The sequence below is a fragment of the Pelophylax lessonae genome, assembly GCF_965119305.1.
Source record: "Pelophylax lessonae genome assembly, contig: HAP1_SCAFFOLD_161, whole genome shotgun sequence".
Lineage (NCBI taxonomy): Eukaryota > Metazoa > Chordata > Amphibia > Anura > Ranidae > Pelophylax > Pelophylax lessonae.
Window position 1 is genome coordinate 278,168 of NW_028120130.1, and position 25,708 is coordinate 303,875.

A 25,708-nucleotide genomic window follows, 5' to 3' on the forward strand; every position below is an offset into this window, starting at 1 on the left:
TCTTCCAAACTATGAAACATTGTATCATCACATGGAGACTGATCCCCTCCCCTCCCCCTTCCTGAGCTACAAGAACATGGAGGACACCCCTCCCCCTTCCTGAGCTACAAGAACATGGAGGACACCCCTCCCCCCTTCCAGAGTACTCTCCGTGATATTATTATTATTATTTTTTTTTACTTTTAAACTTTTATTGGAATTTCAACAATAACATTTACAATTATTTGTTAATTCTGTCTCATTGCTCCGTACATTGGAACAACAGATAGGAAAATAAAGAAACTTACAGGAGTAACATTTACAGGAGAAAAAAATAAAAATAAAATATATTTAAATAATAATACAAAAAATAAAATATATATAAATAATAAAAAAATAAAAATAAATTATCTATAAATAATAATAAAAATAATATATATAAAAAATAAAAAAAATAAAAATAAAATATATATAAATAATAATACAAAAAATAAAATATATATAAATAATAAAAAATAAAAATAAATTATCTATAAATAATAATAAAAATAATATATATAAAAAATAAAAAAATAAAAATAAAATATATATAAATAATAATACAAAAAATAAAATATATATAAATAATAAAAAAATAAAAATAAAATATATATAAATAATAATACAAAAAATAAAATATATATAAATAATAAAACAATAAAAATAAATTATCTATAAATAATAATACAAAAAATAAAATATATATAAATAATAATAAAAAATAAAAATAAAATATATATAAATAATAATACAAAAAATAAAATATATATAAATAATAAAAAATAAAAATAAATTATCTATAAATAATAATACAAAAAATAAAAATAATATATATATAAATAATAATAAAAAATTAAAATAAAATATATATAAATAATAAAAATAAAATATATATAAATAATAATAATAAAAAAATAAAATACATATAAATAATAATACAAAAAATAAAAAATATATAAATAATAATAAAAAAATAAAACTAAAATATATATAAATAATAATAATAAAACTAAAATGTATATAAATAATAATAAAAAATAAAAAACTAAAATATATAAATAATAATAAAAAAATAAAACTAAAATATATATATAAATAATAATAATAAAAATAAAATATATATAAATAATAATAAAAAAATAAAAGTAAAATATATATATAAATAATAATAAAAGAAATAAAACTAAAATATATATAAATAATAATAATAAAACTAAAATATATATAAATAATAATAAAAAAATATATATATATATAAATAATAATAAAAAATAAAAGTAAAATATATATAAATAATAATAATTAAATAAAAATAATATATATATAAATAATAATAGAAAAATAAAATATATATATAAATAATAATTAAAAAATAAAAATAAAATTTAGAAAAATAATAATAAAAAATAAAAATAAAATATATATAAATAATAATAAAAAAATAAAAAAATATATATAAATAATAATAAAAAATAAAAGTAAAATATATATATAAATAAAAATAATAAAATAAAAATAATATATATAAATAATAATAGAAAAATAAAATATATATAAATAATAATTAAAAAATAAAAATAAAATTTAGAAAAATAATAATAAAAAATAAAAGTAAAATATATATAAATAATAATAAAAAAATAAATAAAATGTATATAAACAAAAAATAAATAAATAAAACAGCGTGCCCGATCCGCCGACCCCCATGGGCACTATCTGTAAGTGGATTTGGTTACCGGGTCCCATCCCTAATAAAAATAATTATAAATGTTATTGTTGAAATTGTTAAATTAAAATTCTAATAAAAATTTAAGCGAAAAAAAATAAAAAATAAACCGTGATATTATTTTTATTTGCACTAACATACAATTTCTCAGGATAAGTTTTCCCTTTGTGTCCCTTCATTGTCCCAATACACAAAGAGGAAAGAATGTCTGATGTTAAGAAAAAAAAAAAAACACAGAGCTACAAGAAAATGGTGGAAACCCCTCCCCTTCTCTGAGCTACAAGAAAATGGTGGACACCCCTCCCCCTCTCTGAACTACAAGAAAATGGTGGACACCCCTCCCCTTCTCTGAGCTACAAGAAAATGGTGGACACCCCTCCCCTTTCTGTGGCAATATTTTTATTTGCACTAACATACAATTTCTCAGGTCTCGGAGCGTCCAGCACTGCGGATAAATAAAGTTTTATCACAATCTTTAAAAAAAAAGACAAATCTCTGAGGGGAAACAAAACCACTGAGCTACAAGAAAATGGAGGACACCCCTCCCCCTCCTTTCCTCACATGGAGCCTCAGCCAGACACAGACAAAAAGCTGAAGGAGAAACTTCCGGAGATATCGGGTGAGATGGGGGACCATGGGGGGGCAATTTATAGGATCTACCCCATCCCCCTCCCCTGTACTGTATATACCCCATCTGTATTCTGTGCTGTATACCCCTCCCCCCCCAGACACTGATTGTTTACATGTAACACCCCCCCCCCCAAATATATATAAAGCAGAGCCCCCAGAGAATAAATGGCGGCTGTCGCCATGGTTTCCCTCACGCGAGTTTTCATATGCAGTTTTTTTTTATGTGGGGGGGGGGGGACAAAACACAACCCCTCCCCCGATATCTTCTATAATGTGAGAGATACCCCAACTACCCCACCTACACCTCTCCATAGGGGGCGCTATAACACCCCACCTACACCTCTCCATAGGGGGCGCTATAACACCCTTCACATGTCTACTGCTAGAATTACCACCCTTATTGCCCCTCCCACTGAAGTATCAAAGGCGACACCTCCTCCAGCCACCAATCCTACCCCACCCCACACTACCCCACCCCACACCACACTACTGTACCCCACCCCACTCTACTATCTCACCATACCCCACCCCATCCCACACTACCCCATCCCACCCCAAACCACTGTACCCTACCCCGCCGTACCCCACTCCACCCTACCGTACCCTCTGTTCACTTCTTGTTCCTCCCCGTATCTCTCTGTCTCCATAGGCTGAATCTTCTGCCCACCATGAGTAAGACCGGCCTCCTCAGGAAGCACCCAGAGGATTCCCCGCTGATTTCCGGGTTCAGGAAGTATCTGGAGGTCTCATACTCCTACTCCTTCATCAGACACCAGGTATGTGACCCCCAACAACCCAATGTCACCCCCCTGTACCCCAACAGCCAAATGTCACTCCCCCGGACCCCGACAGCCAAATGTCACTCCCCCGGACCCCGACAGCCAAATGTCACTCCCCCGGACCCCGACAGCCAAATGTGACCCCCCCTGCACCCCAACAACCCAATGTCACCCCCCCTGCACCCCAACAACCCAATGTCACCCCCCCTGCACCCCAACAACTCAATGTCACCCCCTGCACCCCAACAACCCAATGTCACCCCCCCTGCACCCCAACAACCCAATGTCACCCCCCTGCACCCCAACAACTCAATGTCACCCCCCCCCCTGCACCCCAACAACTCAATGTCACCCCCCCTGCACCCCAACAACTCAATGTCACCCCCCCTGCACCCCAACAACTCAATGTCACCCCCCCCTGCACCCCAACAACTCAATGTCACCCCCTTTGCACCCCAACAACCCAATGTCACCCCCCTGCACCCCAACAACCCAATGTCACCCCCCCTGCACCCCAACAATCCAATGTGACCCCCTGCACCCCAACAATCCAAAGTCACCCCCCTGCACCCCAACAATCCAATGTCACCCCCCCTGCACCCCAACAACCCAATGTCACCCCCCCCTGCATCCGACAGCCAAATGTCACCCCCCCCGCACCCCAACAACCAAATGTCACCCCCCCCCCCACACCCCAACAACCAAATGTCACCCCCCCCTGGACCCCCAACAACCCAATGTCACCCCCCTGCACCCGACAACCCAATGTCACCCCGACAGCCAAATGTCACCCTCTGGACCCCAACAACCAAATGTCACTCCCCCGCACCCCAACAAGCCAGTGTCACCCCCTGACATACAGTAATGCTTACTACCCCGAAAGTGCACTCCCTGTGTCTAGGCACTGGTGAGATGGGAGCACTCCCTGTGTCTTGGCACTAGGGAGATGGGAGCACTCCCTGTGTCTAGGCACTGGTGAGATGGGAGCACTCCCTGTGTCTGGGCACTGGGGAGATGGGAGAACTCCCTGTGTCTAAGCACTGGTGAGATGGGAGAACTCCCTGTGTCTAGGCACTGGTGAGATGGGAGCACTCCCTGTGTCTAGGCACTGGTGAGATGGGAGCACTCCCTGTGTCTGGGCACTGGTGAGATGGGAGCACTCCCTGTGTCTAGGCACTGGTGAGATGGGAGCACTCCCTGTGTCTAGGCACTGGTGAGATGGGAGCACTCCCTGTGTCTAGGCACTGGGGAGATGGGAGCACTCCCTGTGTCTAGGCACTGGGGAGATGGGAGCACTCCCTGTGTCTAGGCACTGGTGAGATGGGAGAACTCCCTGTGTCTGGGCACTGGTGAGATGGGAGCACTCCCTGTGTCTGGGCACTGGTGAGATGGGAGCACTCCCTGTGTCTAGGCGCTGGTGAGATGGGAGCACTCCCTGTGTCTAAGCACTGGTGAGATGGGAGCATTCCCTGTGTCTGGGCACTGGTGAGATGGGAGCACTCCCTGTGTCTAGGCACTGGGGAGATGGGAGCACTCCCTGTGTCTAGGCACTGGGGAGATGGGAGCACTCCCTGTGTCTAGGCACTGGGGAGATGGGAGCACTCCCTGTGTCTAAGCACTGGTGAGATGGGAGAACTCCCTGTGTCTAGGCACTGGGGAGATGGGAGCACTCCCTGTGTCTAGGCACTGGGGAGATGGGAGCACTCCCTGTGTCTAGGCACTGGTGAGATGGGAGCACTCCCTGTGTCTAGGCACTGGTGAGATGGGAGCACTCCCTGTGTCTAGGCACTGGTGAGATGGGAGAACTCCCTGTGTCTGGGCACTGGTGAGATGGGAGCACTCCCTGTGTCTGGGCACTGGTGAGATGGGAGCACTCCCTGTGTCTAGGCACTGGTGAGATGGGAGCACTCCCTGTGTCTAGGCACTGGGGAGATGGGAGCACTCCCTGTGTCTAAGCACTGGTGAGATGGGAGAACTCCCTGTGTCTAGGCACTGGGGAGATGGGAGCACTCCCTGTGTCTAGGCACTGGGGAGATGGGAGCACTCCCTGTGTCTAGGTACTGGTGAGATGGGAGCACTCCCTGTGTCTGGGCACTGGTGAGATGGGAGCACTCCCTGTGTCTAGGCACTGGTGAGATGGGAGCACTCCCTGTGTCTAGGCACTGGGGAGATGGGAGCACTCCCTGTGTCTAGGCACTGGTGAGATGGGAGCATTCCCTGTGTCTAGGCACTGGTGAGATGGGAGCACTCCCTGTGTCTAGGCACTGGGGAGATGGGAGCACTCCCTGTGTCTAAGCACTGGTGAGATGGGAGCACTCCCTGTGTCTAAGCACTGGTGAGATGGGAGAACTCCCTGTGTCTAGGCACTGAGGAGATGGGAGCACTCCCTGTGTCTGGGCACTGGTGAGATGGGAGCACTCCCTGTGTCTAGGCACTGGTGAGATGGGAGCACTCCCTGTGTCTAGGCACTGGGGAGATGGGAGCACTCCCTGTGTCTAAGCACTGGTGAGATGGGAGCACTCCCTGTGTCTAAGCACTGGTGAGATGGGAGAACTCCCTGTGTCTAGGCACTGGGGAGATGGGAGCACTCCCTGTGTCTAGGCACTGGTGAGATGGGAGCACTCCCTGTGTCTAGGCACTGGTGAGATGGGAGCACTCCCTGTGTCTAGGCACTGGTGAGATGGGAGCACTCCCTGTGTCTAGGCACTGGGGAGATGGGAGCACTCCCTGTGTCTAAGCACTGGGGAGATGGGAGCACTCCCTGTGTCTAAGCACTGGTGAGATGGGAGCACTCCCTGTGTCTAGGCACTGGGGAGATGGGAGCACTCCCTGTGTCTAGGTACTGGTGAGATGGGAGCACTCCCTGTGTCTAGGCACTGGGGAGATGGGAGAACTCCCTGTGTCTAGGCACTGGTGAGATGGGAGCACTCCCTGTGTCTAGGTACTGGGGAGATGGGAGAACTCCCTGTGTCTGGGCACTGTTGAGATGGGAGCACTCCCTGTGTCTGGGCACTGGTGAGATGGGAGCACTCCCTGTGTCTAGGCACTGGGGAGATGGGAGCACTCCCTGTGTCTAGGCACTGGGGAGATGGGAGCACTCCCTGTGTCTAGGCACTGGGGAGATGGGAGCACTCCCTGTGTCTGGGCACTGTTGAGATGGGAGCACTCCCTGTGTCTGGGCACTGGTGAGATGGGAGCACTCCCTGTGTCTAGGCACTGGTGAGATGGGAGAACTCCCTGTGTCTAGGCACTGGGGAGATGGGAGCACTACCTGTGTCTGGGCACTGATGAGATGGGAGCACTCCCTGTGTGTAGGCACTGGTGAGATGGGAGCACTCCCTGTGTCTAGGCACTGGTGAGATGGGAGCACTCCCTGTGTCTAGGCACTGGGGAGATGGGAGCACTCCCTGTGTCTGGGCACTGGTGAGATGGGAGAACTCCCTGTGTCTGGGCACTGGTGAGATGGGAGCACTCCCTGTGTCTAGGCACTGGGGAGATGGGAGCACTCCCTGTGTCTGGGCACTGGTGAGATGGGAGCACTCCCTGTGTCTGGGCACTGGTGAGATGGGAGCACTCCCTGTGTCTGGGCACTGGTGAGATGGGAGCACTCCCTGTGTCTAGGCACTGGTGAGGTGGGAGCACTCCTTGCGTCTAGGCACTGGTGAGATGGGAGCACTCCCTGCGTCTAGGCACTGGTGAGATGGGAGCACTCCCTGTGTCTAGGCACTGGGGAGATGGGAGCACTCCCTGTGTCTAAGCACTGGTGAGATGGGAGCATTCCCTGTGTCTGGGCACTGGTGAGATGGGAGCACTCCCTGTGTCTGGGCACTGGTGAGATGGGAGCACTCCCTGTGTCTAGGCACTGGTGAGATGGGAGCACTCCCTGTGTCTAGGCACTGGTGAGATGGGAGCACTCCCTGTGTCTAGGCACTGGTGAGATGGGAGCACTCCCTGTGTCTAGGCACTGGTGAGATGGGAGCACTCCCTGTGTCTAGGCACTGGTGAGATGGGAGCACTCCCTGTGTCTAGGCACTGGGGAGATGGGAGCACTCCCTGTGTCTAGGCACTGGGGAGATGGGAGCACTCCCTGTGTCTAGGCACTGGGGAGATGGGAGCACTCCCTGTGTCTAGGCACTGGTGAGATGGGAGCATTCCCTGTGTCTTGGCACTGGGGAGATGGGAGCACTCCCTGTGTCTGGGCACTGGTGAGATGGGAGCACTCCCTGTGTCTGGGCACTGGGGAGATGGGAGCACTCCCTGTGTGTAGGCACTGGTGAGATGGGAGCACTCCCTGTGTCTAGGCACTGGTGAGATGGGAGCACTCCCTGTGTCTGGGCACTGGTGAGATGGGAGCACTCCCTGTGTCTGGGCACTGGGGAGATGGGAGCACTCCCTGTGTCTAGGCACTGGTGAGATGGGAGCACTCCCTGTGTCTAGGCACTGGTGAGATGGGAGCACTCCCTGTGTCTAGGCACTGGTGAGATGGGAGCACTCCCTGTGTCTAGGCACTGGGGAGATGGGAGCACTCCCTGTGTCTAGGCACTGGGGAGATGGGAGCACTCCCTGTGTCTAGGCACTGGTGAGATGGGAGCATTCCCTGTGTCTTGGCACTGGGGAGATGGGAGCACTCCCTGTGTCTGGGCACTGGTGAGATGGGAGCACTCCCTGTGTCTGGGCACTGGGGAGATGGGAGCACTCCCTGTGTGTAGGCACTGGTGAGATGGGAGCACTCCCTGTGTCTAGGCACTGGTGAGATGGGAGCACTCCCTGTGTCTGGGCACTGGTGAGATGGGAGCACTCCCTGTGTCTGGGCACTGGTGAGATGGGAGCACTCCCTGTGTCTAAGCACTGGTGAGATGGGAGCACTCCCTGTGTCTAGGCACTGGTGAGATGGGAGCACTCCCTGTGTCTAAGCACTGGTGAGATGGGAGCACTCCCTGTGTCTGGGCACTGGGGAGATGGGAGCACTCCCTGTGTCTGGGCACTGGGGAGATGGGAGCACTCCCTGTGTCTAGGCACTGGTGAGATGGGAGCACTCCCTGTGTCTAGGCACTGGTGAGATGGGAGCACTCCCTGTGTCTAAGCACTGGTGAGATGGGAGCACTCCCTGTGTCTAGGCACTGGTGAGATGGGAGCACTCCCTGTGTCTAGGCACTGGTGAGATGGGAGCACTCCCTGTGTCTGGGCACTGGTGAGATGGGAGCACTCCCTGTGTCTGGGCACTGGTGAGATGGGAGCACTCCCTGTGTCTGGGCACTGGGGAGATGGGAGCGCTCCCTGTGTCTGGGCACTGGTGATGTCATCACTGTGCTGCTCATTGTTCTCCTTGCTGGAGGAGCTGACATGAGGAAGCAAAGCCCCGCCTCTACCAAGATGGCTGCCTCTGCAGAACAGGGCATGGTGAGTCAGGGAACAATCTTCTACATGGAGACCTCAGGCCATACTGGTGACCAATCCTCTGCTTCCACAGGACAGGTCCTCTTTTCTAAGCCCCTGATTGGACCGTTCTTCTTTCAGGTGCCCAGTGTGGCGCGGTACCTCTACTTCATGGACCCCGGGGAAGTCTCCTATAAATGTATCCACAACATCCGGAAGACGGTGGAATTCTTCGTCCACCTCAACGCCCTGAACACCAGTAAACCCACCGCCCGCAACTACCTGGAGAGCATCCGGAGCTTCGTGAGATACGTGGCTTCCGAGGAGCGCTACACCAAAGAGGACCCCTCCCTGCCGCAGGCCGTAGAGAAATTCCTCAACGCAGCAAAATACATTCTGATCGGAATCCGAAGAAGAAGAGCCCCGCCAAAGCCTGGAAAGGAGTAGGTCTGACCTCCCGAGGGTGGCCTTCATTGGGTGCCGTTCATGGGATGATTACAAGGGGAGGGGCCTGCTCCTCAGAGTTTACCATCTAAAAGGGAGGGGCTTGTCCAACAAAACATAGTAACTGTGTGGGGAATGACTTATTGGAGAAAGTGAAAGTTTGGTTAAGTGGAGGTGGGATAGACTTCTCTGAGGAGATCAATTTTCAAGGATCACCTAAAGGTGGACAGGGTAGAAGATAGCCCAACCATTGGGGGTAGGAATTTCCAAAAGATGGGAGAGGCTTTGGATAGGTTTGGGTAGGGAGTTCCAGAGGATGGGAGAGGCTCTGGATAGGTTTGGGTAGGGAGCTCTAGAAAATGGGAGAAGCTCTGACGGGTTGCGGTGAAGAGTTCCAGAGGCTCTGGAAAAGTCTTTTAGGCAAACATGAGAGGAAGAAGGGCCAGTGGAGGGATTGGCAGAGAGAGGTGGAGGACACTGAATTTAAGCCAGTGGAGGGATTGGCTGTTATGGGTGGAGGACACTGAATGGAGGACAGTGGAGGGATTGGCTGTTATGGGTGGAGGACACTGAATGGAGGACAGTGGAGGGATTGGCAGAGAGGGGTAAAGGGCAATGAATGGAGGTCAGTGGAGGGATTGTCAGAAAGGATTGGAGGACACTGAACGGAGGCCAGTGGAGGGATTGGGAGTGAGGGGTGGAGGACACTAAGTTGAGGCCAGGGAGGGATTGGCAGTGAGGGGTGGAGGACACTGAATGGAGGCCAGTGGAGGGATTGGCAGAGAGGGGTGGAGGACACTGAATGGAAGCCAGTGTAGGGATTGGTGGGGAGGGGATGGAGGACACTGAATGGAGGCCAGTGGAGGGATGGCAGGGAGAGGAATGGAGGACAATGAGCGGTCGGTAAGGTGGATTCGGTATTCATGGTAGACTGATGGAGGTCAGTGGAGGGATGGGCGGGGAGAGGGATGGAGGACACTGAGCGGTCGGTAAGGTGGATTCGGTATTCATGGTAGACTGATGGAGGTCAGTGGAGGGATGGGCGGGGAGAGGGATGGAGGACACTGAGCGGTCGGTAAGGTGGATTCGGTATTCATGGTAGACTGTTGGAGGTCAGTGGAGGGATGGGCGGGGAGAGGAATGGAGCGGTCGGTAAGGTGGATGAGGTATTGGTATTCATGGTAGACTGATGGAGGACACTGAATGGAAGCCAGTGTAGGGATTGGCGGGGAGGGGATGGATGACAATGAGCAGTCGGTAAGGTGGATTCGGGATTCATGGTAGACTGATGGAGGTCAGTGGAGGGATGGGCGGGGAGAGGGATGGAGCGGTCGGTAAGGTAGATTCGGTATTTATGGTAGACTGATGGAGGTCAGTGGAGGGATGGGCGGGGAGAGGAATGGAGCGGTCGGTAAGGTAGATTCGGTATTTATGGTAGACTGATGGAGGTCAGTGGAGGGATGGGCGGGGAGAGGAATGGAGCGGTCGGTAAGGTAGATTCGGTATTCATGGTAGACTGTTGGAGGTCGGTGGAGGGATGGGAGGGGAGAGGGATGGAGGACACTGAGCGGTCGGTAAGGTGGATTCGGTATTCATGGTAGACTGTTGGAGGTCAGTGGAGGGATGGGCGGGGAGAGGAATGGAGCGGTCGGTAAGGTGGATTCGGTATTCATGGTAGACTGTTGGAGGTCGGTGGAGGGATGGGAGGGGAGAGGGATGGAGGACACTGAGCGGTCGGTAAGGTGGATTCGGTATTCATGGTAGACTGTTGGAGGTCAGTGGAGGGATGGGCGGGGAGAGGAATGGAGCGGTCGGTAAGGTGGATTCGGTATTCATGGTAGACTGTTGGAGGTCAGTGGAGGGATGGGCGGGGAGAGGAATGGAGCGGTCGGTAAGGTGGATGAGGTATTGGTATTCATGGTAGACTGATGGAGGACATTGAATGGAGGCCAGTGGAGGGATGGCAGGGAGAGGGATGGAGGACACTGAGCGGTTGGTAAGGTGGATTCGGGATTCATGGTAGACTGATGGAGGTCGGTCTTTCTAGAGGAAGGCTGACAAGGATGAACACATCCAGGCACTGAGCTCATATCCTGGTGGGTTAAGATGAGGAAATTTTTGGAAATGTTCTGTAGGTTCTTCTCTCTCTTCTGTAGAAATCAGGTCTGTACCCCGGAGGGGTGCCAGCGGTTGCTGACCACCGTTAAGCCTTACTTCCTGAGTCTGATCAGTCGGGCAAACTTAGGAAGCGAGTTGGAGGACCGGGACTACATTGCGGTGTGTAATTATCTGGTGGCCCTTCTCCTCCTCCAACACCTGCAGAGACCCGGTGTGGTCCGGGAGATGACGGTGAGTCTTCTATATCGTACCAAGGTGGTCTGGCTCCACCCCTTTCTTTTTTTATGGATTATTTATGTACACCCCCCCCCCCCCCCCCATAACATTAAGGTGGACCTCTGGATCTGGGGAGGAGCTTACTTTTTGCATAGTAATAAAAGCCCTAAGACAACATCTAAGTTCGGTAAGGGGAGTTGGGTGTGGGGGGATTGTGGGGGAATGGATGAAGGTTGTGAACTGGGACAACCAGGTGTGTGTGTGTGGGGGGGGGGGTAGTTGGGAACAACAGGAGGGGGAAAAAGATAGTGGGGAAGTTGTTTGGGGGGTGGAAAGGGGGATGAAGTGCATGGGTAGATCATGGTGTGGTGTTGAGCTTGTAGGGACAGTGGGGGGAAATATTGATAGGTGGGGGAGTAATGGAGTAGGTGAGTTGAGTATGAAAGGACCTGGAGGAATGGATGAAGGTTGTGGAACTGGCAGACCCAGATGTAGGGGGGTGATGAGGGCAGCGGGAGGAAACAAGGATAGTGGGTGAGTATTGGGGGGGGGGGGGGGCAGTCATCTCCTTCAGGTGAGCACTAAGGAGTGGTGCGATTGGTGAAGGGCCTCACCTTCCTCCAAGAACCCGACCTGATCCAATATCAGCCTTCCATTCCTTCTCTTCTCAGGTACACCAATGGCTGCTTCGGTCCCACCTTACTGTCCAGATTGACAAGGACACGGTTGAAGTTGCCATCGTTAGGGTAGAGCGGAGGGTGGCAGAGGTCACACAGACTGGTATAATTGCCTTGGAAAAAGAGGAGGAGTTGTGGTTCGATACGTTCTTTAGAAAGATCCGACCCGTCTTCATGAAGAACATGAACAAAGGAGAACATCACTTCTTCGTATCCAGCAATGGCGGGAGAATGAAGAACCTGACTTACACCCACAAGAGATTCCAGGAAAGGTGAGGATCTCTCCCATCCATTCCATAACCAGCTGGAAGACAAATGGAGTACGCCCTAATGGGAGTAGTCTGTACGCCCCCTTCCTCCATCCCAGCTCTCTATGGAGTACGCCCTAATGGAAGTACACTGTATGCCCCCTTCCTCCTTCCATGAAGGCGTGCTCCATAGTGGCAGCTAGGAAGTACACCGTTTTCAGCTGCCACTATGGAGTACGCCTTCATGGAAGTACACCGTACTCCCCCCCCCCCCTCCTTCCCAGCTTCCACTATGGAGTACACCTTCATGGAAGTACACCATACGCCCTCTTCCTCCTTCCCAGCTTCCAGTATGGAGTACATCTTTATGGAAGTACACCATACGCCCTCTTCCTCCTTCCCAGCTGCCACTATGGAGTATGTCCTCATGGAAGTACACCATACGCCCTCTTCCTCCATCCCAGCTGCCACTATGGAGTACGTCTTCATGGAAGTACACCATACGCCCTCTTCCTCCATCCCAGCTGCCACTATGGAGCACGTCCTCATGGAAGTACACCATACGCCCTCTTCCTCCTTCCCAGCTTCCAGTATGGAGCACGTCCTCATGGAAGTATACCATACGCCCTCTTCCTCCTTCCCAGCTGCCACTATGGAGCATGTCCTCATGGAAGTACACCATACGCCCTCTTCCTCCTTCCCAGCTTCCAGTATGGAGTATGTCTTCATGGAAGTACACCATACGCCCTCTTCCTCCATCCCAGCTGCCACTATGGAGCACGTCTTCATGGAAGTACACCATACGCCCTCTTCCTCCTTCCCAGCTGCCACCATGGAGTTCGTCTTCATGGAAGTACACCATACGCCCTCTTCCTCCTTCCCAGCTGCCACTATGGAGCATGTCCTCATGGAAGTATACCATACGCCCTCTTCCTCCTTCCCAGCTGCCACTATGGAGCACGTCCTCATGGAAGTACACCATACGCCCTCTTCCTCCTTCCCAGCTTCCAGTATGGAGTACGTCTTCATGGAAGTACACCATACGCCCTCTTCCTCCTTCCCAGCTGCCACTATGGAGCACGTCTTCATGGAAGTACACCATACGCCCTCTTCCTCCTTCCCAGCTGCCACTATGGAGTACGTCTTCATGGAAGTACACCATACGCCCTCTTCCTCCTTCCCAGCTTCCAGTATGGAGTACGTCTTCATGGAAGTACACCATATGCCCTCTTCCTCCTTCCCAGCTGCCACTATGGAGTACGTCTTCATGGAAGTACACCATACGCCCTCTTCCTCCTTCCCAGCTTCCAGTATGGAGTACGTCTTCATGGAAGTACACCATACGCCCTCTTCCTCCTTCCCAGCTGCCACTATGGAGTACCTCTTCATGGAAGTACACTGTACGCCCTCTTCCTCCTTCCCAGCTTCCAGTATGGAGTACGTCTTCATGGAAGTACACTGTATGCCCTCTTCCTCCTTCCCAGCTTCCACTATGGAGTATGTCTTCATGGAAGTACACCATACGCCCTCTTCCTTCTTCCCAGCTTCCAGTATGGAGTACGTCTTCATAGAAGTACATCATACGCCCTCTTCCTCCTTCCCAGCTGCCACTATGGAGTACCTCTTCATGGAAGTACACTGTACGCCCTCTTCCTCCATCCCAGCTTCCAGTATGGAGTACGTCCTCATAGAAGTACATCATACGCCCTCTTCCTCCTTCCCAGCTGCCACTATGGAGTACCTCTTCATGGAAGTACACTGTATGCCCTCTTCCTCCTTCCCAGCTTCCACTATGGAGTACGTCTTCATGGAAGTACACTGTACACCCTCTTCCTCCTTCCCAGCTTCCAGTATGGAGTACGTCTTCATGGAAGTACACTGTATGCCCTCTTCCTCCTTCCCAGCTTCCACTATGGAGTACGTCTTCATGGAAGTACACCATACGCACTCTTCCTCCTTCCCAGCTGCCACTATGGAGTACGTCTTCATTGAAGTACACCATGCGCCCTCTTCCTCCATCCCAGCTTCCAGTATGGAGTACGTCCTCATGGAAGTATACCATACGCCCTCTTCCTCCATCTCGGCTGCCACTATGGAGTACGCCTTCATGGAAGTACACCATACGCCCTCTTCCTTCTTCCCAGCTTCCAGTATGGAGTACGTCTTCATGGAAGTACACCATACGCCCTCTTCCTCCATCCCAGCTGCCACTATGGAGTACGTCTTCATGGAAGTACACCATACGCCCTCTTCCTCCTTCCCAGCTACCACTATGGAGTACGCCTTCATGGAAGTACACCATACGCCCTCTTCCTTCTTCCCAGCTTCCAGTATGGAGTACGTCTTCATGGAAGTACACCATACGCCCTCTTCCTCCATCCCAGCTGCCACTATGGAGTATGTCTTCATGGAAGTACACCATACGCCCTCGTCCTCCATCCCAGCTGCCACCATGGAGTACGTCTTCATGGAAGTACACTGTACGCCCTCTTCCTCCTTCCCAGCTTCCAGTATGGAGCACGTCCTCATGGAAGTACACCATACGCCCTCTTCCTCCTTCCCAGCTGCCACTATGGAGCACGTCCTCATGGAAGTACACCATACGCCCTCTTCCTCCTTCCCAGCTTCCAGTATGGAGTACGTCTTCATGGAAGTACACCATACGCCCTCTTCCTCCTTCCCAGCTGCCACTATGGAGTACGTCTTCATGGAAGTACACCATACGCCCTCTTCCTCCATCCCAGCTGCCACTATGGAGTACGTCTTCATGGAAGTACATCATACGCCCTCTTCCTCCTTCCCAGCTGCCACTATGGAGCACGTCCTCATGGAAGTACACCATACGCCCTCTTCCTCCTTCCCAGCTGCCACTATGGAGTACGTCTTCATGGAAGTACACCATACGCCCTCTTCCTCCTTCCCAGCTTCCAGTATGGAGTACGTCTTCATGGAAGTACACCATACGCCCTCGTCCTCCATCCCAGCTGCCACCATGGAGTACGTCTTCATGGAAGTACACCATACGCCCTCTTCCTCCTTCCCAGCTTCCAGTATGGAGCACGTCCTCATGGAAGTACACCATACGCCCTCTTCCTCCTTCCCAGCTGCCACTATGGAGCACGTCCTCATGGAAGTACACCATACGCCCTCTTCCTCCTTCCCAGCTTCCAGTATGGAGCACGTCCTCATGGAAGTACACCATACGCCCTCTTCCTCCTTCCCAGCTGCCACTATGGAGCACGTCTTCATGGAAGTACACCATACGCCCTTTTCCTCCATCCCAGCTGCCACTCCACTTGCCTCTTTTGCCCATGTATTACAGCAGCTACTATGGCCTCTGTTGGGTGTATTGAAGATTCTGAGCAGTGACCGGCCATTGTTCAGAAGACCTGGACCTGATGATGTAGTCATTGCCTCCCAGATACTCCCTGGCCAGACTAGACTATGTCACCAGTGCCTTTAAGGGAGGCTTTAGTGCAGGGATCTTCAAAGTATGGCCCTCCAGTTGTTCAGGAACTACAATTCCCATCATGCCTAGTCATGTCTGTGAATGGCAGAATTTTACGATGCCTCATGGGATGTGTAGTTCAGCAACAGCTGGAGGGCCATAGTTTGAGGAACCCTGCTTTAGTGTATAAACTGCAGGATCTTGCGTGATTTGTAGGTTCTCTGGAACAACTCCTTCCTTCCTCTTCCTTCCTTCCTCTTCCTTCCTTCCTCTTCCTTCCTTCCTCTTCCTTCCTTCCTTCCTCTTCCTTCCTTCCTCTTCCTTCCTTCCTTTCTTCCCCTTATTTCCTTCCTTCCTTCTTCCTTCCTTCCTTCTTCCTTCTTCCTTCCTTCCTTCCTTCCTTCCTTCCTTCTTCTTCCTTCCTTTCTTCCTTCCTTCCTTCCTCTTCCTTCCTTCCTCCTTCTTACCTACCTTCCTTCCTTCCTTCTTTCATTCCTTCCTTTCATCTTCCTCTTCTTTCTATTTTTTATACATTGCCATAGATCCAGCTCTGTGAGTCTTGGTTGCCACGGCAATATATAAACCATGACAATCTGGCTGGACACAGATCTGGCGTGGACACGGTTGAAGGGCCTACAAGGAGAACAAGGAAGAAGATCTCGTCCACTGATGAGGACTTGTATTTTACAAATGGCAGCCTGGTTTTCCAAGTAGGAATGGAATTGGGGAAAATTCTGGAGTTGGCGGCTTCTTGTTGGGGAGGGGGGGTGTCCTCTGTTTTATGGAAGGACGAATTTTCCAGCGGCTGAGCTGGTAAATTGATGAGTTAAGTCCTCATCTTTAATTGTTTTTAGGTTCCATCTTCCGGTGGTGAAGCTCCAGCAGGCGAGGAAAGTCTTTGAACAATGCTGCTTGTCTGGGTGTAATGAAGAAGAGAAACAACTGCTGAAAAAACACCTGAGACCCTCGGAACCGGGCGCGGCTGAAAACTCAGAGACGGACCTGATGCTGGCGGCCGTTATGGTGAGCAGGATGCAGAAATATTGGACCCCTTCACTCTCCAGGTGGGTCGCTGGTGGAATAATAACTACTTTTTATATTCCCAGTTGTCCCCTTTCATTGGTGGAAGCCATGGGTTCCGTACATTGCACTGATGATGGCCAAGGAGCCCCAAACCGCTGTATCCAGTTTGGGATAATTGGCTCGGTGATATTTCCAATACCTCCTTCATGACCAGGCCATTTTTTTGCTGTTCAGCACTGCTCTACTTTAACTGGTAATTGCGCGGTCATGCAACATTGCACCCATATGACATTTATATCATTTTTTTCGCACAGACAGAACTTTCTTTTGGTGGTATTTTACCACCACTGGGGGGGGGGGGTTATTTTTTGCGCTATAAACAAAAAAAGAAGAAAAAAAACATATTTTCTACTTTCTGTTATAAAACGTGTCCAATAAAATCTATTTTCTTCATAAATTTTGGCCAACATGTATTCTGCTACATTTCTTTGGTGAGATAAAATCCTAATAATCAGTGTCCATTGGTTGGTCTTAGTCTGTAGGGTTCAATATTGAGTTGGCTCCACCCTTTGCAGCTATAACAGCTTCAATTCATCTAGAAAGGCTGTCCACAAGGTTTAGGAGTGTCTATGGGAATGTTTGTCCCCAGAAGCGCATTTGTGAGGTCAGGCACTCACAGGGACAGACTGGGCCAGGGGGGCAGGGTTGGCTTTGCTGCCCCCCCCCCCCCCCGGGCCACTCTGATGCCTAGTAAAATGGCTGCACTCGGGGCCAGAGCTGCAGCGGAGCGGTACGAGGGTGCCGAGTGTACTCCCGCACCCGGCCAGCACAATACAAACACTAAGGTCAGGTGGAGGGATCTCTGCCCAACAGGAGCTTCCTAGGCCCCGCCTGGTGTGATGTCATTCAGAGGCCAGGAGTGCGGGATGGAAGAGTGCTGCCTCTGTGACCTTCTGGGTGCGTCCACTACCATGGACAAGTGAGTGAGCAGCAGCTGATAACATTGCTGCACTGCTGTGTCTTCTCTGTGGGATCCTACTGGATTTTTTTTTTTTTTTTTTTTGCGGGGGGGGGGGGGGGTTAATTATTCTACAATGCTATTTGTAATATGCAGCATGGAGGGGGTTAATTGGTAATTGGTTACTGATGTATTAGTGACCAATGGCAAATTATAAAACCCCTTTGTGCTGCATTAGTGGCACCAGTGTCAGTGTTTATTAACCCCTTCAATGCTGTAGCACAAATGGGTTAATTAACACTGCCACTAATGCAGCACAAAGGGGTTAATTATTTGCCATTGGTCACTAATACATCAGTAACCAATGGCAATACATCAACCCCCAATTGAAAATTGATCAATCCTGATGTACTGACGGCCAATCTCATTTCTTGAGGCACGGAAATGCCAGTACAAATACCCCCCAAATCACCCCTTTTTGCAGAGCAGACAGTCTGAGGTATTTAATAAGAGGCATGGCGAGTTTTTTTAAGTTGTAATTTTTTGTCACAGTTCTTTGGAAAATGAGGAAAGTAAATAAAATGTGATTTCGATGTGGGGGGGGGGGGGGTTTCTATACGGTCACCAGTGCAGTACGGCGTCATCATATGGTGTGACGGTGATCACTGACTGCTAACAGGATGTTAAAACAAATAGTATTTTTTTTTATTTAAGTTTGTTAGCTTTATTTTTTTTTTTTTTCTACACAGTTTTCATCTGAGTAGCTCATGTCACCATAGTGACACTATACTACTCTGGGGGGAATCGGGTATTTTAGTTTTTTTACACTTTGATTGCTGTCACAGCAATGCTTTGTACTGTCATGAATGGGTTTCATTCATAACGGTTGTTATTACTAAGGTGTGCTGTCCATTGGCCGGCAGCTTTCACATGGTACAGGGTGCTGTGATTGGCCCACAACTATCACATGGTACAGGGTGGTGTGATTGGCCCACAGCTGTCACATGGTACAGGGTGGTGTGATTAGCCAACAGCTTTCACATGGTACAGGGTGCTGTGATTGGCCCACAGCTTTCACAAGGTACAGGGTGCTATGATTGCCCACAGCTTTCACATGGTACAGGGTGCTGTGATTGGCCCACAGTTATCACATGATACAGGATGCTGTGATATGGCCCACAGCTATCACATGGTACATGGTGGTGTGATTAGCCAACAGCTTTCACATGGTGCTGTGATTGGCCCACAGCTATCACATGGTACAGGGTGGTGTGATTGGCCCACAGCTGTCACATGGTACAGGGTGCTGTGATATGGCCCACAGCTATCACATGGTACAGGGTGGTGTGATTAGCCAACAGCTTTCACATGGTGCTGTGATTGGCCCACAGCTATCACATGGTACAGGGTGGTGTGATTGGCCCACAGCTGTCACATGGTACAGGGTGGTGTGATTAGCCAACAGCTTTCACATGGTACAGGGTGCTGTGATTGGCCCACAGCTTTCACATGGTACAGGGTGCTATGATTGCCCACAGCTTTCACATGATACAGGATGCTGTGATATGGCCCACAGCTATCACATGATACAGGGTGCTGTGATTTGGCTCACAGCTATCACATGGTACATGGTGGTGTGATTAGCCCACAGCTATCACATGGTACAGGGTGGTGTGATTAGCCAACAGCTTTCACATGGTACAGGGTGCTGTGATTGGCCCACAGCTTTCACATGGTACAGGGTGCTATGATTGCCCACAGCTTTCACATGATACAGGATGCTGTGATATGGCCCACAGCTATCACATGATACAGGGTGCTGTGATTTGGCTCACAGCTATCACATGGTACATGGTGGTGTGATTAGCCCACAGCTGTCACATGGTACAGGGTGGTGTGATTAGCCAACAGCTTTCACATGGTACAGGGTGCTGTGATTGGCCCACAGCTTTCACATGGTACAGGGTGCTATGATTGCCCACAGCTTTCACATGGTACAGGGTGCTGTGATTGGCCCACAGTTATCACATGATACAGGATGCTGTGATATGGCCCACAGCTATCACATGGTACATGGTGGTGTGATTAGCCAACAGCTTTCACATGGTGCTGTGATTGGCCCACAGCTATCACATGGTACAGGGTGGTGTGATTGGCCCACAGCTGTCACATGGTACAGGGTGCTGTGATATGGCCCACAGCTATCACATGGTACAGGGTGGTGTGATTAGCCAACAGCTTTCACATGGTGCTGTGATTGGCCCACAGCTATCACATGGTACAGGGTGGTGTGATTGGCCCACAGCTGTCACATGGTACAGGGTGGTGTGATTAGCCAACAGCTTTCACATGGTACAGGGTGCTGTGATTGGCCCACAGCTTTCACATGGTACAGGGTGCTATGATTGCCCACAGCTTTCACATGATACAGGATGCTGTGATATGGCCCACAGCTATCACATGATACAGGATGCTGTGATTTGGCTCACAGCTATCACATGGTACATGGTGGTGTGATTAGCCCACAGCTATCACATGGTACAGGGTGGTGTGATTAGCCAACAGCTTTCACATGGTACAGGGTGCTGTGATTGGCCCACAGCTTTCACATGGTACAGGGTGCTGTGATTGGCCCACAGCTTTCACATAGTACAGTGTGCTGTGATTGGCCCACAGCTATCACATGGTACAGGGTGTTGTGATTGGCCCACATCTATCACATGGTACAGAGTGTTGTGATTGGCCCAGGTACCATGTGATAGCTGTGGGACAATCAGATCATCACGATTATTATTATTATTATTATTATTGTCAATATTATCACCGCTATTATGAATGAAATGCATTCATAACAGCTTTGTTGAGATTGTAAACCTTGTGATTGCATAGCGATCACATGATCCCCCGGCTACTCAATGTGTCTGGATATCGGGAGCCGCAAACAGCCATGGGTTGGGTTTTGGGGTGACCATGCCTCCTTGTTATACAATAAATACAACTTTACCATGAAATGATGTCTGAGCGCCCTTTCACCCCTTTCCCTTCCAGAGACGCGGACCTCCAGGGGCCGAGGAGTGAAGGTGAGGACAATAGTACCGGCATTGCCCTCATGGAGGAGAAGGAGATGTGTTTTAAGAGGACTGAGGATGCCTATCCTATCAGCATTAACCGTGCTGGCCCAGGTATCAAGGCCTGTAACGTCATATCCAAAGCACACGGCGCCTACTGCTATAAACGCTGGAGGAGACAGCAGTACAGATTGCGCGTGGATGATGTCATCGGTGAGAAGAACTTTCTGTTATACGGTCCTGTGTGTATGGGTTGGGCATCTTGGTGCTGGAGAAAAGTGTATCTAAACCCCAGAACAGCCCTTAGACGGGGTGGCTGCATTCGTTTTCTTTTTTCAGGCTTTTTTCATACCAGGCCCTTCGGGTTTGGGGTTCCCACCCAAAGAGTCTGGCATGGATTTTAATGGGGAATCCCCACACACCTGAAGAGAAAAAAAAAGCATAAGGCATCCCTAAAATTCAATACCAGACCCCTATCCAAGGATGCAGCCTGGCTAGAAAAGGAAGCCCCCCCCCCCCTCAGCCCCCTATTAGCAAATATACCAGGCCACATCCCCTTAACATAGAGTTGGTACCTTTCCAGGTGGTGACCCGCCCCTCACAGAGAGCATTGTCCCCATGGATAGGACACCTAAAAGAGGGGTGATACCTTTCCAGGTGGTGACCTTCCTCACATAGCACCTTGTCCCCATTAACCGAACACCTAACATAGGGGTGGTCACCCCCCTCACAAACCACCTTGTCCCCATGGACAGGACACCTAACATAGGGGTGGCACCTTTCTGTGTGGTGACCCCCCTCACAGAGAACCTTGTCCCCATGGATAAGACACCTAATATAATCGTGGTATCTTTCCATGTGGTGACCCCCCCCCCCCACAGAGAACCTTGTCCCCATTAGACAAGATACCTAACATAGGGGTGGTACCTTTCCGTGTGGTGACCACCCCTTACAGAGAACCTTGTCCCCATGGATAGGACACCTAAAAGAGGGGTGGTGCCCTTCCAGGTGGTGACCCCCTCACAAAGAGCCTTGTCCCCATGGACAGGACACCTCACATAGGGTGGTACCTTTCCAGGTAATCACCCTCTCACATACCACCTTGTCCCCATGGACAGGACACCTCACATAGGGCGGTACCTTTCCAGGTAGTCACCCTCTCACATACCACCTTGTCCCCATGGACAGGACACCTCACATAGGGTGGTACCTTTCCAGGTGGTCACCCTCTCACATACCACCTTGTCCCCATGGACAGGACACCTCACATAGGGCGGTACCTTTCCAGGTGGTCACCCTCTCACATACCACCTTGTCCCCATGGACAGGACACCTCACATAGGGCGGTACCTTTCCAGGTAGTCACCCTCTCACATACCACCTTATCCCCATGGACAGGACACCTCACATAGGGTGGTACCTTTCCAGGTGGTCACCCTCTCACATACCACCTTGTCCCCATGGACAGGACACCTCACATAGGGCGGTACCTTTCCAGGTAATCACCCTCTCACATACCACCTTGTCCCCATGGTGGACAGGACACCTCACATAGGGCGGTACCTTTCCAGGTAATCACCCTCTCACATACCACCTTGTCCCCATGGACAGGACACCTCACATAGGGTGGTAACTTTCCAGGTAATCACCCTCTCACATACCACCTTGTCCCCATGGACAGGACACCTCACATAGGGTGGTACCTTTCCAGGTAGTCACCCTCTCACATACCACCTTGTCCCCATGGACAGGACACCTCACATAGGGCGGTACCTTTCCAGGTGGTCACCCTCTCACATACCACCTTGTCCCCATGCTGATAAGCACAAGGGCCTCTTCCCCACAACCTTGGCCCAGTGTTGGTGGGGGTATGTGGGGAGAGGCTCTTATCGGAATCTGGAAGCCCTTTTTATTGATGACCCACAATTTAGATCCACATAAATCACGATGCCCAGCAAAAGAAAAAAACCTGGTGACCTTAAAGCTTTGCAGCATCAGCAATATATAGGAAGGGGGCAGGAATGGTGGTGACATCATTACCCAAATAAGGCCATGGTTGTATCTGGGCAATGTTATTTCCCAAATAGGGCCATGTGGCCATATTTAGGCAATGATCATGTGACCCTCCTATCCCCACCCCTTTGCGTAAGTGGCTGGGGATTCCCGGCCATGTAAGTGAATGGTTGGGTGATGTCAGAGGTTGGTGCCTGCACCCGCTTCTTCATTAGCAACCATTGACAGCAGGAAGTTGTCACATTTGTCCATGATAAATGCCCACATCCCTATTCTGCTGTGTGGAGGGATTTTTTTTTTAAATGCTGCTGTTTTTGGGTCTTCTGCACCCCTAACCCTTCCTCCCCAAGACAATTGAGTCAATAAATCACAAGGAAAGCATTGAATGATCTGCAGTGTCAGTAAAGGTTGGGAAGCTATGGGGCAGGTCACCATTAGGAAAGCTAGGAGGACCTATTAAAAATCCAGCAGCCCTCACATGGGTAAAAGTAGATCGGGTTAAGAGTTTTAATTTGGAGATTTGTTGAGGAATGGGAAGTGGGGTATAGTTTTAGATTTTGCTAACACAGAAGGATAAAACCATCCAAGTTATAAATATTGGACGTTGAGCCCCGTGTTCCTACTTTTATAGGACGTTTCAAAAGGAAGCCACCAACAGAAGACCAACTCCGTTCCTACATGAAGGTGCAAGGCTGGAGGTTCAATGTCCCGAGACTCTATGACATTCTGGAGAGCTGGAAGCCAAGTGTTGATCGAGGGAAGGTGGATCATACGGAAGAAATAGAAAGGCTGGTGGACTCACAGGACTGGAAAGGACTGGCCATCGTGGAGGACAGAGTCGGGAACACGGGAGAGATGGTCATCACCACTCTCCCCTTCCAGAAAGGAGACGTTGTGTGTGACTGCCATGGGCCCGTGGTGAGCCACGAACGAGGGGAGGAGATTATGAACTCCATCGCTCCGGGAGAGATGTGCTACTTATATTTCTTCAAGGACAAGAAACACCAGAGGAGACTTTGTATCGATGCCCAAAATGTCCCATGTCCCTGCCACCCCGAACTGTCTACCTATGGCAGGAAAATAAACCATTCCAAGAGGAAGCCAAACCTTAAACCCGAAGTGAGGTATATGAAGAACGGCACCTCCCCTGTCATACTGCTGATAGCCAAAGAAGACATTGACGTGGGAACTGAGCTCACCTTCGACTATGGCGTCACCATGTAAGACTTTTATCAATCTTTATAAAGACGTAGATCAGTCATCACTAAATGGCAGACCATGGTCTGGATCCGGACCGAGTCCCTGTCCCATCCGGACCCACAGTCCTGCCATTTAGGAGCTGCTTCCCTTCCCCAGACTCCGCCGCTCGCTGTCATTATCCCAGCAGAATGGAGAGCGGGAGGTGAGACAGATGGAGAGCGAGAGGCACAGTAGCACTGCATGGAGGGGGAGGGGGGGGGGCGCAGGAGCTGCCCGAGAAAACTTGCATAATTACTAGCAGAGCGGTCCTAGCAACCAATCACCAGCTCCTTAATATGCACAGTTAACTTCAGTAGCTCCCGCTCTACATGCAGTGCTATTGTACCTCTTGCTCTGTCCCACCTCCCACTCTCTGCTCTCTGTACCTGTCAGGTAGAAGTGAGGGGGAGGGCAGAGGACCCGACACTGAAGGATGGGGGAGCCAGGGGATGATTGATGTGAACATACAGAGAGGTCTACTTTGGGAAGGAGGGGGGTGATGTAAAGGGATGGAGAACCCCACTGTGGCGGGGGGGGGGAGGGGTGATGTAAAGGAGCAGATAACCCTACTGTGGGGGGTGATATAAAGGGACAGAGAGGACTCTACTTTTGGGGGGAGGCTGAATTAAAGGGGCAGAAAACCCTACTGTGGTGGGGGGGAGGGTGATGTAAAGGGGCAGAGAACCCTACTGTGGGGGGGGGGTGATATAAAGGGACAGAGAGGACCCTACTTTTGGGGGGAGGGTGAATTAAAGGGGTAGAGAACCCTACTGTGGGAGGGGGGGGGAGAAAGGTAAAGGGACAGAGAGCACTGCTGTATGAGTGAGGGGGGGGTCATGTAAAGGGACAGAGAACCCTACTGTGAGGGCTGTGAGGGGAGGGGTGATGTAAAGGGGCAGAAAACCCTACTGTGGTGGGGGGGAGGGTTATGTAAAGGGGCAGAAAACTCTACTGTGGGGAGGGGGGTGAAGTAAAGGTGTAGGGCACCCTACTGTGTGGGGGTGTGATGTAAAGGGACAGAGGACCCTACTTTTGGGGGGAGGGGTGATGTAAAGGGCAGAGAACCCTACTGTGGGGGGGGGGGGTGAGTCTCAGCCTGTAGGCTTTGCTTTCCTATGTTGGGACATTAAGTTTTATTGAGAGGTTGTCTCCTCCATGAACAGGTCTTTGTATATTGGATATACCAGATGACTTGGCTTGGGTTTGGGTCTTGGAGACGTCCAAGCTTCTGTCTCAATGTTGGTCTTGAAGGACACAGCGATGTGGGGGTAATTCCTGGGTTAGCGAGAAAACACAGGGGCGCCTCTAAATGCAGACTGTTAAAAAAAGACTTTTATTCCCATTAAAGGTATAAAACACACTCACATTTAGTGGTGTAAAACACTCACATTTAAGTCCACGTCATGGATAATCAGAGCCAAGTTTTTATGGGTGGATTCCAGTACAATGATGGGATTGTGGAAGGTACTAGGACTTTCCAGTCTTGGGAAGTGGAAGGGCGGATACTTCTGTAAGCAGGATTGAGTGATTAGGGACATTTGTAGGAGGAGCAGACATAATCATGATCCCTGGAGTATTGGAGAGGTTAGACTAAAGAGCTGTGCCATGTGAATGGAAGAAGGACCATACCTAACCAAGATCCTTGGAGCATTGGAGAGGTTAGACTAAAGGGCTGTGCCATGTGAATGAAAGAAGGACCAAGATCCTTGGAGTATTGGAGAGGATAG

General features: G+C 49.8%; 1 protein-coding gene across 1 annotated transcript in view; it reads left to right on the top strand.

Annotated features, from left to right (window-relative positions):
• Positions 1–2,282: 2,282 nt before the first annotated feature.
• Positions 2,283–25,708, top strand: part of LOC309543526 (uncharacterized protein) — a gene marked incomplete at its 3' end in the record, with an annotated part of 34,990 nt that continues 11,564 nt past the window's right edge. Inside the window, exons 1-8 of the mRNA XM_082275999.1 lie at positions 2,283–2,363; positions 3,024–3,150; positions 8,671–8,972; positions 11,130–11,322; positions 11,979–12,256; positions 16,535–16,744; positions 20,710–20,942; positions 23,374–23,962. Of these exons, the coding sequence (XP_082132125.1) occupies positions 3,043–3,150; positions 8,671–8,972; positions 11,130–11,322; positions 11,979–12,256; positions 16,535–16,744; positions 20,710–20,942; positions 23,374–23,962 (1,913 nt within the window). The 5' untranslated portion in view covers positions 2,283–2,363; positions 3,024–3,042. The remainder of the gene's footprint in view (positions 2,364–3,023; positions 3,151–8,670; positions 8,973–11,129; positions 11,323–11,978; positions 12,257–16,534; positions 16,745–20,709; positions 20,943–23,373; positions 23,963–25,708) is intronic.